Source organism: Halyomorpha halys, unplaced genomic scaffold (assembly GCF_000696795.3).
Source record: "Halyomorpha halys isolate HHAL.00 unplaced genomic scaffold, Hhal_1.1 Scaffold27.1, whole genome shotgun sequence".
Lineage (NCBI taxonomy): Eukaryota > Metazoa > Arthropoda > Insecta > Hemiptera > Pentatomidae > Halyomorpha > Halyomorpha halys.
In genome coordinates, this window is record NW_027115109.1 from 1,094,368 (window position 1) to 1,108,726 (window position 14,359).

Sequence of the window (14,359 nt, forward strand, 5' to 3'; positions counted from 1 at the left end):
ATATATTGCTGTGTACATTTTCTAGGATATTTAAGCAATTTTTTAATAAGGGTTTCAGCTGGTAGGACATTTGAATAAAGGACCTTATTTAAGTTATTAAGATTATCTATCTAATATATAATTAGATTATTTTCGATAAACAAAAGTTAAATATTCAGAATCAAGGATGAAATAACTTTTAATGTTTACCTTCTATTATATTTTCATTTTGGTAGATAAAAAGCAAACTAAATAGAATTCATGCCATAGGGTTATTGAGTTCATTTCAGCTTATGATTGTTTAATATATTTATAAATTCTCCCATTTTAATATATATTTGTATTTTAATTCTTTCAGGAAATAAGGGTGTGCTTGAGGTGAATTAGTGTACATAGGAAACATTCAGGATTGCAAAACATCAGTTTATTGCCCCAGAGGCCTATCAGCTGAACAACATGGGACGCAAAAAAATTCAAATTTCACGCATTACAGATGAACGTAACAGACAGGTAATATTTTTATATATATTCCAAATTAAAGCTTATTGTCATTATGGTTATTACAAGCATAAATTTTTATTGTTTTTTAAATATATTAAAGACTGAATTTCAAGAATTTAAACATTTTTTATAGGTTACATTCAACAAACGGAAGTTTGGTGTTATGAAGAAGGCTTATGAACTTAGTGTGTTATGTGATTGTGAAATTGCTCTCATCATATTCAGCAGTAGTAACAAATTATACCAGTATGCTAGTACTGATATGGACAAAGTTCTCTTGAAATACACTGAATATAATGAACCTCATGAGTCTCTGACTAATAAAAATATAATAGAGGTATTATCTTTTTTTTCTTTAATTCTTCTCATAATTTAAAACTGTTTTCACTCTTGTTCTATAGCAATATTATCCATATTTGATTTTTTCTCAGGCATTGAATAAAAAAGAACATAAAAATGGTGCTTGCAGTCCTGATAGTCCAGAAGGAGACTCAGAATATCAATTAACACCTAGGACTGAAGCAAAATATAACAAAATTGATGAAGAATTTCAGATGATGATGCAGCGTGGTAATCAGTTGAATAATAGGGTATGGAAGTTTTCCTATCTTAATTTCATTATATTTATTTTATTTTTTTATTATTTCTGTTAATTTTTTTTGTTATGTTACTTGAAGGTGGGACAAGGGAGCTATTCTCATAACCTTCCCGTAACTGTACCTGTGGGATATTCGGACTCAAACTTATTACAGTCAAGCCCTCATATGGGTCAAAATACAAGTTTAAGTCCTAGACCATCTTCATCAGATGCTGATTCAGGTATTTTCTAAAATATATATTTCCTTCATCTGTTTTTAATTTAAACAACCCATAACTTCTGTGTTTAATTTACCTTATTACATATTTATTCTGAAAAAAAACACTTTCTGTATCAATGCTGAAATTGTTTCTTATCAATTCTTCATTCAAATTGACATGACAATTGATTCTTAAAAAGAAGATATGTATTTTTTTTTTTTAATGTTTCTGTTAAAGTATTTTTAACTGCTAATAAATCAGTTAATCATTTATACCTTGTTTTCTTTACTTATTTATATTTCTTCCTTATAGTGTACCCATCAGGCGGAATGCTTGAAATGAGTAATGGATACCCTCATTCAGCTTCACCTTTAGGTGGATCACCATCACCAGGTCCACCAGGAAGTCATTTAGGAAAACCACCGCCGCCACCTCCTCCTAAGCACAGTTCACCTGCACCATCTCGGACAAATCTTAGGGTTGTTATACCGAATACTCATGATGATGTGGGTTTTAATTTATTTCTTTTGTATAATGATATTTTTTAATATTGAAATTTTTTATTGTCTTTAAATTATCAGAATTTGACTTTTAAAAATTAATTAATTTGAACTCCTACTTAAAATAATGTTTGACTCATCCACCCTTCATAGCAAATATTGTAAAAGCTACATTATTTTTATTGTGTTATAAAATACATATTTATTTAAATAAGTTTAAGCAAACATTTCTTATTAAGTTGACAATTAAATCTAGTATATTTTAGGGTTCAAGTTAATTAAGATAGTTTGATTTATGTTTAAAAATATATTTAAATGTTCAGTTTATTGGTAATATTCATTATAGTTAGTGTTTTTAGATTAGATTATTTTATACCTTGAGGAAGTGGATTTTTTTAAGCATATAGCATGCACTAGTAAACAATAGATCAGGTCTATGTTGAATTAGATTGTCTTGGAAAAACTGAAAAGTTCATTGCATCCTCGGTTTTCTTATTCTCCACTTTGAATTGCTATGTAATATGTTGGTTTTAACTTTTTGTCACTTTTTTTTTTTGTTTTATGAAAAACAAATCAGCTATCCCACTTTGTAAATTTTGATATTGTCACTGATTATATCATTAGCACATTTTAAGATTATATTCATACTTTTAGTTAATCTGATTTTTTTTTGCTACAATAAATTTGCTGGTAATGAGCAAGAGCTAATATTGAAATCCCCATAAAAGTTATTTTTTACATAAATGGCATGTTGTTAGTTTCTCTGCTGGGTCTATTTCATATTTCCAGAAGTTTTCAAATTCCTAAAAAGATTTATATTTTCCCTGTTGTTGTCATATTTAGTAATGCAATGAAAGTCCATGGATCATAGATTGGAACAATATATGATCAAATGTTGTGAAGTTAAAAGGATATTAATTTTTTTTAATCTAGGTCTTAAATTCTTTCAGATGTGGTATTAACTGTGTAGTCGTGCATCATCTTATAAAAGTAATTATCTTGTAAGCAATTCTGATTGGCTTAAGTGGGATATCTATGCGATACAGCTACATATACTAATTAAATAGCTCATAATAAATAAAGTGACTGAACTTTATGGGTAAATTTATTGTTAGTAATACTTTTTTAATACCTAAACATATTCAACCTTATTTTTTCCACATTTCAACCAATTATTCTATTCTTAGTTGAAGCTCTAAATAATTTAATCTTTAGTTGAGATATGTAAGAATAGATTCACAATAAATAATTATATTAACTGATATTTGTGGTATTTTATTTGTTTATTTATTCAATATAATTAAGTGAGAATTTTGAACAACAATATTGAACAGTATTCATTTATTAGGAATCAGTTGAATCATTGTGTTTCTTTTCCAGTGTTATGGATGTGCTGTTAGTTGTACAAGTGCTAATTTTAGTTGCCACAGCTCTAAGAATAGTAGCGCCCGGGCTTACTGTAAATTCTCATTTTATGGTTAACCCAAGCTATAAATTTCATAAGTTCTACTTTGAATGTAAAGTAGGACGAGTTGTAAATGGTTATGCATATCCCATGCTTAAACAAAATTCTGATGAAAAGAATAGTTTTGTAGATTTATTTTAAAAGACCACATTAAAATAATCAAAATATTTTACCATTCACTGAACTTGTCTGTCAGTTTGATTAAAATGCTGTAAATAATGCTTTGTTGCTCCTTGTGTCCTAGTTAATCTCTTAAAACATTGCATCTTTGTTATATATTTATGAAGATCTTGAATCACATGGTATTTATTTTATAAATATAGTAAATAGTTATTAGTAAATGCTTAGTTCACAAAATGTTAACTTTCTTAAAACCTAGTTGATTATTATGTAGGGTGGTGGAGGAAATGGAGGTGGTGTTGGCACTTCTCTTAATACTCCTGTGGTTGCACTACAAACGCCTGTTCTTGGTTCATTCCCTGGTATATACACTGATATTTCAAATCCAGAAATGGGTCTCGCCTCGGCTCTGTCCTGGACTTCATCTATTACTTCATCGATAGCTCATACAAGGTATAATAAGAGTTGATACTTCATTATTTATCTGTTATTTGACTTAATTATTATTGATAATATTTTTGTTATAGCTTCACTTTATATTATTGCACCTAAGTTTTATAAGATTGGAAAATTGAATTCTTTTGAAATATATTTTTTATTGAAATATTTTATATTTACTTAACGTGATTTTGATTTGCAGTGGTTTGCCTCATCTTGGTGTCAGCAGTTCCCCGCCCCCTTCTTCTCCATCTCCTCGTTCTGTAAGAATAAAGAGTGAACCAATATCACCTCCAAGGGATCACCCTTTAAGTCACTTGCCTCATCCATTAAGTCATCACATTCCTCCTGGTAAGATTATATATTTTTTTTAAAATGCTTTTTCAAAATTATTCATTATTGATATATTTAATGTTGATTTACTGTAGTAATCTCAATGTTTTGAATAAAGGCCTAGTATATTGACTTGCTTCATAGGTTTCACCCATTAATATCTGTAAAATTACATGTTATACACACTTACAACTTAGTAAATTAATATTAATCTCCTTTAGAAACAAAATCCTACCAATTTTAATTGCATATCTACAGTTTTTCAGAAATAATCATCTTTGAGTGAATGTATAGGTTAATTAAAATATCTTGTTTTTTTTTTTTTTAACAAATATTCATTTTATATCAACTGTATTCATCTATAAATGTTAACCCGAAGGTAGTTTTCAGGAGAAAAGATTTTTAAATTTGTTCCACCATTTAACCTTAACTATTTTACAACATTTTATCCTACCCTGAGGTCAAAAATTAAAACGCAATGGTGCTTAATTTATTTATTTATATCGTAGACATTTCGAGGATACTGCATCCCCCTCTTCAGCATCTATAATTTAACAATATTTGTTTAAATAAGTTTTTCTATGATTGTATATAATCAATTGTATAATCAAAAAGTATTATTTCAAATTATGTTTCATTGATCTATTTTTTCCTATTTTAGAAATGGACATTAACTAAAATATCACATAAATTTTTTTTTTTTATTTTGTTATGATTAATGGTGTAAATCTTTACACGTAAGCATTTAAGTTGATAAATATTATTGATAGTACCCATTTCTGGATTTTGGTCTTTATTTTTACTAAAACTATTATCAATTAAATTATTTTATCTCCACTATGTTGTTTTGTATTGTAACTATTATCATTCAATCTATTAAAACAGTTATCAATTGGGTAAAACTATAAACAAAAATATTTGTGGTTATTTAAATTTATGATCCACTGAATGATACTGGTGCAGAATAGGTAAGTTAGCAATGTTATATTAAAAAACTTAATTATTTTTTCTATTAACAATTAGAAATACTAAGATTTGATTCTTTAAATATGTAGAAAAGCCATTTAGGAAATTTTAATTTTAAAATTTATGTTATATTGGTTATGCAAAACAATTTATTTGATACGTTAATGATTTTTTTTTAAATAAGAAAAAATATATCAGTGAAACAATTTGAAATACTTTTATTTTGTATTATATTTGGACATCATAGATAATCAATTGTTTTACTTAAGTTGACAGCTTTTTGTAGCAGCCCTCAGATAGGTTGTAATGTTTTACTGAATTAATTAGAAAAACTCAAAAAATGTGTATTCTTTTTAACATATATTAATTGAATTTTTATTAAATCATGGCATTTGCAAGATGTTTAGCAATAGCATTATAATAATATTTTCATGGCATTAATGTTTACTTATTGTTACTTGTGAATATTATTGTGCTCTTTTTAACATAATTTTCTATTTGCTTATTTATTGTGACTTGTAAAAATATATGAAATACATTTTAGGAGGAATGGGAACATCACCAGGAGACCAAAGGCATGAATATGATGGAGGTCCTATGAGTAAAAGGCCAAGAGATAATTGGAGTACATAGCCACCATTTAACTCTCTGCTATCCTCTGTAGTAAGTTTAATGATGCTTTTATACTAATATTGTTTGAAATTATTAATCTTGATAGGGGGGGGGGGTACGGGGAGACGGAATATTTAAAAAACAAATCAAAGGTGAGACAAAAATTGTGTTATTCAAATACAGTAGAACCCCTGTAAGCCTTTCGTGTGTTAACCATCCTTTGTATTAACTGGCTTTGTGAGAAAAACATTATTTGACCGAGAAATGGAAGCAGTTTATGTTATAAATATGGAAAATAATTTAAAAATTCTCTAAATGTTGAAATTAACTAAATTAAAAAAAAAAAAAAAAAAAAAAAAATAGCTGCTATCATTTTTAATTTGTGCATTCTACATTCTTCGTGTTTTCAAATGCATAGTAAAATTTGCACTGAACATATAACATACTCCATAAAACATTGTTTTATTTTTTTAAATATGTGTTTGTCAGTATAAGATTTTGAATACTTAAGTATTCCATTCTTGTAACCGTGTGCAATAAAATTCTTACTCAATTTCATGATCCCTTTTTAATGCAACTAATGGACAAACTGTGTTGATCAATTATTAATAGGTATTGGCTGTTTTGGTTGGTAGTTATGTGTAACTATTTATCATTGTTCTTTATTTTATACAAATTTCATATATTCCGTTTTATATTATTTTAATGATATTACTTGTGATACTCATACCATATAGATATAAATGCATGTAAATATATAATTTTTTTTTTTATTCCAGATGGACGCAGAGAGGTATGACTTGCAGTGACGTGCTATAGTGGTTACCTCATTAGATTCTTTGTGCAATCGTGACCACAGTGTAATGTGCCATTTTTTTCACAGTTCAAACACTCACAAAACTCAAATATGAGTGTCTAATAAACACATCTTTAATTGATAGTTATAAAGTTGAGCTCACTTTCATATGCATTTTTTAAAAGGAATGTATACTTTAAATACATTTAGATTTTTGTGAACCAAATTACATGCCTTAAAATATTGTTAAAAGGTGGTAAATTTTATTGTAATACTATGTTTAAGTTTAAATTTTAAATATATATGTATATGTATACATTTATATATTGCCACAATTTGGGAAATGTGCTACTGTTTACAATTTTGAAATCAACACATACATGCATGTATATATATATTTATTTATTTATTTATATATATACATATATTAGTGTGTATTTTGCCAAATTTTTGGCATTCTCTCAAAAATTTAGTGAAGATTTCTCAAGTGGAAATTACTCACATTATTGCTGTTCTTCCTTATGTAAAAATTTTTATTAAATAGTAATGTGTATTATACATGTTAAATAGGTAGTTCTTGATGTTACCCTAAAATATATGTTGTATATTTCTGATATGTTAGATGTTCATGTTTTTCTATGATATAAATATATGTATAAAAAATATACAGATATTACATTTTTTTATAATCATTGTTACTTCAATTTAGTTCAGCTTGTCTTTTCAAGTGCTTCATTGTTCATTAAACTTGAAAAGAAGAGTGAAATGATATTTTTATTTTTATCATTGTAGATTCATAAAATTTTACACTGTTGTACCTTGCATTAATGTAATTTGAAATTTATTGTATTTATAACCTAAAGGTTGAAAATATGTTATATAACTTATATGATTAATATTTACATTTTTTTTTTGTAATATCCTACCTAATTTTTTATAGAAAAAAATATTTTATCGTCTTTATTTCATTCACCATTATAATTGATATCATTAGTCAGCTCTGTAATTAGAAATATACTACTAAATTTTCATCATTTTTAAATTTTGATACTGATATAACTACAATGATTAGGTTTTATTTTAAATAAACGTATACATTCACGTATATATATACACATATATATCAGCTAGTGTGTATATGTCTAAATCTAATCCAGTAAAGATGCCTGTTTATGTTTTATGTAATTGTTATATTTTTATTAAAATTAAGATATGTGATACCTACTTTTTTGCGCTAGTCAGTAGCCAAATAAGTTTAATATTTGTGTGATCAGGATTCTTTTCCACAGCCTAAGTGATATCTTTTAGAAAACATGAAAAATAGTTATCTATTTTTATATTGTAGTAATAAAGAATAAGGTTTCCAAAAGTTTAGATAATTTTGCTTTTGAATGGCCCAGTTGTCATTTGTGCTTATTACATTTACACAGCTGACTAGTGACATTAAGCACAATATTTTTTTTTTAATTTTGTTAAATGTTGTTTGTAGGAAAAATCACTAGTCACTATTATTTACCAATGCAAGCACTTTTTTTTTTTCTTCTTTAACAATATATATATATATACATTTTTTTTTGTGTAAATAATTGTACTTCTTAAGTGTTGCATTTTGATTCTCAAGCCTTAATCAGTGCCTATCTGAATACTTGAACAGTAACAGATATCATGTAGTTTTTCCAGTCTAGATAGTACCATATATTTTAAATCATTGCATAGGTATTTACTGAAGTTCAAACTCTTCCTCTTTTAAGTATCTTCCATAATATGGTGAATAGTATAATTTCCTCTTTCGTATTTTTTATGTTCTGCAGTTCTATGTGTGATTTTCCATCAATTCCCTGTAACTACCGTTTTGACAATTTATAAACTTTTTAGGATAGGATTTTATTTTATTATTTTTTTTTTAATTGGAGTCAATCAGATGTTTGACAATTATCCTTTTTTTGTGGTGTCTTCCAAAATTGATATCATTGCATTTTTCTAATGTTGACTTCTATTCAAATTACTTTTACACCCAATAATGCTTTTTAATTCCTTCTGAAGAAATTTAATTTTTTTTCCTCCTTCCCCCCAATATAAAATTCAAGCACGTATTGATTCCTGAACATGTATATTATTCCTCCAATTAAACATAATAATGATAAAATATTACTATTTCAATCATTATTTATAATTCTAAAATCAGAAACTAATATTACAGTTTAAGAATGAAAATGGCACCCCATTTAATGTTTTTCATAATACATATTATTTGTGTTTTAACAAGAAACAATTTCTAATCAAACTAATGAAATTTCTTGTACAGTCCTATCATTAGTTTATCTTCTTAAGACTTTATTTATTTGATTATCTTTATTGTATAAATCTTCTTTGCTATATATTTCATATAACAAATTTTCTGTTTCTTAAGGCATTAATAATATTATTATCATTGTGCCATTAGAAAATATTTGTGGAATAAAAAATAATCATCAAAAAATAATTTTTCATGGAATAAATTGATCATCTTTTTAGGTAAAGATATTTTTCATATAAAAAATTATATTTATTAAAAGAGATTCATTATTTTTGTGATTGATAAATATGAGCTTATTATCTAGAAACGTATTGTACTGAATTTATATATTTTAAAAGTTCTACAAATGTTAAGAAGTCTTATGAAAATACCAGAAAGAATCTTATTATTTAAAGTTAATCTAATCATTGATATTTATCACTGTCCATTTATGTAATCTAAAGATGGTATTTTGGTTACCTTACTCTAGGAATTTTTCTATCATTTTTAAATTTAGTCGAACATAAATTAAGGATTATGTTTGATATTGCTGTAATATAAATATATAAATTGTGGTAATTGTTACAGTTAGAGTGAAATGATAATTAATAAACAATTCTTCGGACTTGTAAATAAAAATCAATTAGAGTTTAATTGAACTAAATTAAATGTTTTTACAAATATTTGATTGGTGGCCATATTTTTAAAAAATAAATAAATAATATAATAAATGTTTACTTAAACATTTAACGTTTTATTCTTGAATTATTACAAGGCCATTCATTATTATTGTTATTAATTAAAAATATATTTTTAATAAAAAAAAAATTAGTTGAGACCATTACTACTGATTTTTAAGAAAACTGACAGGCTTTAACTTTTTAAAAATTTCAGTTGATTTGTCAATGTAATTTTTTTTTTTTTTGTTTTACAATATTCACATTTTATTTTGAACCTATTTTATTTAATGTTATTTAAAAATGTAATGTAGTTATTAGAAATCACTTCATGTAGTTTTAACTTAATGTGTCTTAACATTTAATGTCTCCTGTTAAAGAAAAAAAAGTTATGTAAAAAAATTGTTAGAAAAAACATGCCATGAAATGTGTCATAAAAATTTAGCCAAGTTTAGTATAAATGTTATAAATAAATGTAAATTTTGTTTAGTTTCATAAGCAAATCAACCACTTTCCCCGTTCTCTTTAAATGTGTATATATTCAAATGTTATTTAAATATAGGGAGTTAGTGGCTGTATTTTTATTTATAGTTGTTGTATAATACACATATTCTATTTAATAAATCCTAATCTTGGGATGGTGCTACTGTTTAAAAGCTAAATGTTTTCTATTAGATTTGTTGCAACCTTTAAAAATTTATTTATCTTCACAGTAATATGCAATTTGATGTACACTGTAACCCATTAAACACCCACAGTTATTTCTATACACATTGTGTATAATGATTAAATGTTAAGCTTTAGAAAATGAAACATTTTAGTGTCCTCTGACTGATGTGTTATGTATAGACCATAAATATATGTGAAGAAAGAGGAAGTTCATATTTTTTTTTAATTTATTTTTTTATTTTTTTTTTTTTTTAGCTAAGAGCTTATATTTAGTTAAGTTATTATCAAAAAACAGGGTGTGATGGCTCATGTTTGGTCCAAAATCACTTTGCCTTATTAAACTTCACATTTCAGTGAAGTTAATAGTGTAATTTCCTATCACGGTTGTCTTTCAACCATCGCAAGCATGTAATTTGACAATGTTACACAAAGTATACTTCATTTACATGTTTGCTCAATATCACTTCGTTTTTAATTATAAACCAGTGTTACTGACAACAATCTTTGTTATTTACTTGAAAGTAAGAGATATATTTATAATGTATAAATTAATCAAATATTTAGTTTAGTTTTTTTTATTTGTGCCACATAAATATCATGTACCTAATTCTTCTTATATCATATTCGCTTTTTCATTCAGTTTTTTCTTTTCTAATGAGAGAAATGTATATTGTTATTAACAGTTAACTTGTATACATAAATAGGTATATAAGGATAAATATTTTGGTCGTTTTCATTGTTTAAATATACATATTTATGAGATGATTTTTAAATCCAAAAATATATATATTTTTTTTATAATTGATAGTTCCCACTGGATTTATAATACAATTAATTAACAATGCTAAGAGTAATATGACATGAAAATGACTAGAGGAGTGTTTGGTAACACTCCAACCAGATATAGATTTAAAATATAAAAATGTATTTACCATTTTTACTTTCTTCATATTGAACTCACTTGATTTTAAACGAATATACATCACCAATCAATCAACTGTTATTTTATTAAGTTTTTGTTTATGTGTAAATAAATTACTATTTGCTATCTTGTATGGATCTATCTTGTTTTGTTGATTATAAATTGAGTTGTATTTATAGAAAATATGATTTTACATATCAAACGATATAATTTTCATTGAATTTAAAATTGTGTACTATTGTCAGAAACATGTTATAACAGAGTAGTGTTCATATTTTTCTTATTTATATATAATGTTATAACAAAATCATATATAAATAAATGTTAGGATATGAACTAGAGTTGTACATACTGAACAAGGAAATGTAATATATTTTTACGAAAGTATATTCACGTTGTAATAGAGTTGGTGCAAAATATGTTTACCCTTCATTTTTATTTATTATTATTTTTGATTTTTTTAGCTTAGTGCAATAAGAAAACAATATTATGAATACTATGTTGTGGAAGGGTAACATTTATCTAGTGTCTGGTTTTGTCTTAGGTTGTTTTGAAGTTATAATGATTGTACCAAAAGGGTAATATATTTATCAGTCAAGTATTGTTTATTATGAAGCAGTTCTTTACCCATTCTCTAAATAAAGTTTTGTTACTACCAAAGTATAGAAATTAAAATAATCTGAATGTTCATTACGGGTATATTTTAATAAGTGATTGTAATTCTACTGAAATGGACTTTTATGGGACCTTGAAAAAGTTTAAAAATCCAGATGGACTTCAGATCAATGGAATTTTCATTGAGCTACATGTAATTAATATTAAAGAAATAGACCAAGGTGACATGATAGTTAACATGATCAAAGATCTGCTACATCTGTTGAATCCACAAGAAAAAACTATTCATACACACAAATATATTTATTTTTTGTGGGGAGGAGTTGGGTGGTCTTGTGATTGGATAAGCCACTGGACTTTTAATTCTTTATTCGAGCCCAGCTTAAGCTGAAAACAATCTTTTTTTTATCTAATAGTACAGATAAACATATTTAAAATAAAACTATTATCCATCGGCAAAATCCTCTGGAAGTACAACCAGCCTCATGTAAAATGGGTGGCTGAACCTTCGGAGAGTAGTGTGTTGAGGGTCGAGCATTCATTGCAGAATTGTAGGAGTGAATCCAAAACTTAATTGGTTGTATTGGTGCAGATTTTTTTTATATGTATTTATACATTAAAAAATGTATACAGAATTTGGAAATAATTTTTCATTACATTAATTATCTTAAAAATATAATCAAAAAGTAAATATCATATAAAAATTATATTTCATTGGATGATAAGGGCTTTTAAATTTATTACACAATTATTTATTGGTCAAATTACACATTTAATGACCTTTATAAGTTTAAGTTTAATCATAATTTATTATTATATATTTAAACATATTTCAGATATAAGGTCACCCACCTACACTATTCAACTCAGAGCCACCCAAATTTAGGTTACAGCTAAACAAACATTTATCTCGAGGATAAGGTGGCTTTCTTACATGATTAATTGCTCGTAATGGGATATATTTAATACAGAGAAATTTGAGTAACCTTGGAAAAGAAGAAGTATATTTGTAAACCATTTCATTGACGAGGGTGTGCTGTATTCCTCAGTGACCAATGGACCAATTTAGTTAGTATAAACTCATACTTTTTTTTAAAAAAGGTAGTTTTTTGTCTTAGTGCATTGACATTTTAGAAATTATATCTGCACTTGATATTTTTACAAAAAAATCACAAAGGAGTTGATTGAATTTCTGTGATTGGTTTAGCTTTTTTTATATAGTTTGTGTTCTCTATCTTGTATTTTATTATTGGACTTCAAATTTTATCATTATTGTTTTTATTATTATTAAATTAAGGAATGGGAAACCTTACTTCACCACTCCCCACTTGGATCTTTTGTGAAATCCCCCTTTATTTAGAGATTCCATTGGAATTTTATCCTTCTAAAGAAGTATATTAAGTCCTTAGGGTTAGATCTAGCAATATCCTCAGGTTTAAGTGTTGAAGTAGGCAAGGGCTTCACATTCACAAACAGTATGTTTGGCCTTTTCTTCATTCTCTAGATACAGGCAATAGGTGGAATCTTCTTCCAATTTCATCTTCTTGAAATGTTATTTTACTGAACAGTGGCCTGTGAGAAAACCTGTTATTTTTCTCAAGTTAAGGATCATTATTGAGGATTAAGTTAGGGAGCTCAATTTGGATAGAGTTTTAGATAGCTGCTGTCTAAAACCACCAACAGGATAAGCATCTAGAAAGAAGTATTGCCCTTTCTTATATTCTCTACTGGACATGGTTAAGGGAGAAGCTCCTACTCCAACTGGTTGTCTCTCGGATGACCCCAATGAAATCTTTATTCTCTTAGCTTTCCTTTTTTTCTGTGCTGGATTGTATTCTTCTAAGTCCTTTGTCCAGTGGAATTTTTTTCTTGAGGTTCTGGTGGTGATTCTTTCACCATAGGGACACTTCCCATAATGATGATGGTTTCTTCATTTACCAGTAAGCTTTAAGGTAAAATACCCTTTAAAATAACTTTGTTGGTAGCTTTTTTTTCTGGGGAATCTCCTTCTCATTCAAGTCTTCTTAAATTGTTTCCTTCCATTACCAGAAGTAGCCAGAAAAATAAAAGCCACCTGTAATAGTGCACCACAAGAGGCAATAAAAGCCACCTGTAATAGTGCACCACAAGAAAGCCTTATAAATCTGGAGGTTGCTTGGTGTCTAGATTCAGCTTAGTTGAACTATTCACACTCAGCAATTCATACAAAGCCTATGCTATATAAGCCTATACATAGTAATTTTTCAAAGACACTGTAGTGTATTTTATGTAAAATAATTAACTCTTGATATCCTAATGCAGTAGTAAGTTTTGTTTTCTAGTAATTGGTCGGTTGGTTGTTTCGAAATTAAGGTGTAAAACCTGCTGGTCATTAACACCTGTATTTTATACATAGATATATATCCATATGTTTAATTTTCAAGTATAAAAAGTAAATAAATAAATACAAATTAAAAATAATAAATAATTTTTTTTTTAAATAAAGGAAGAAAAAATTATATATATAAAGGTGGATCCACATGTTGGCCGCTCGCCATGGCTCGGAGGCTCGTACAAATGCTCGGCGAGCCAAGTGCGGGCCATCCACATGTCAGTGTTATTCAGAGAGGCAAACATGGCGGACGTAATAGTGGTTTCAGCCATTGGACTTGGATTGTATTATTTTTATTACAAAAAAAGAAAATTAAATATAA

General features: G+C 26.8%; 1 protein-coding gene across 5 annotated transcripts in view; it reads left to right on the forward strand.

The window, feature by feature from the left end:
• Mef2 (myocyte enhancer factor 2) overlaps positions 1–11,659 on the forward strand; it is a 364,222-nt gene extending 352,563 nt beyond the window's left edge. For all 5 annotated transcript variants that reach the window (XM_067052185.1, XM_014424937.3, XM_067052186.1 and 2 more), the window contains 9 exons: positions 338–489; positions 614–817; positions 912–1,070; positions 1,158–1,299; positions 1,591–1,784; positions 3,638–3,816; positions 4,004–4,152; positions 5,645–5,763; positions 6,492–11,659. In XM_067052185.1, coding sequence (XP_066908286.1) covers positions 436–489; positions 614–817; positions 912–1,070; positions 1,158–1,299; positions 1,591–1,784; positions 3,638–3,816; positions 4,004–4,152; positions 5,645–5,733 — 1,170 coding nt within the window. In that variant the 5' untranslated portion in view covers positions 338–435 and the 3' untranslated portion in view covers positions 5,734–5,763; positions 6,492–11,659. The remainder of the gene's footprint in view (positions 1–337; positions 490–613; positions 818–911; positions 1,071–1,157; positions 1,300–1,590; positions 1,785–3,637; positions 3,817–4,003; positions 4,153–5,644; positions 5,764–6,491) is intronic.
• The last annotated feature ends 2,700 nt before the right edge of the window (positions 11,660–14,359 follow it).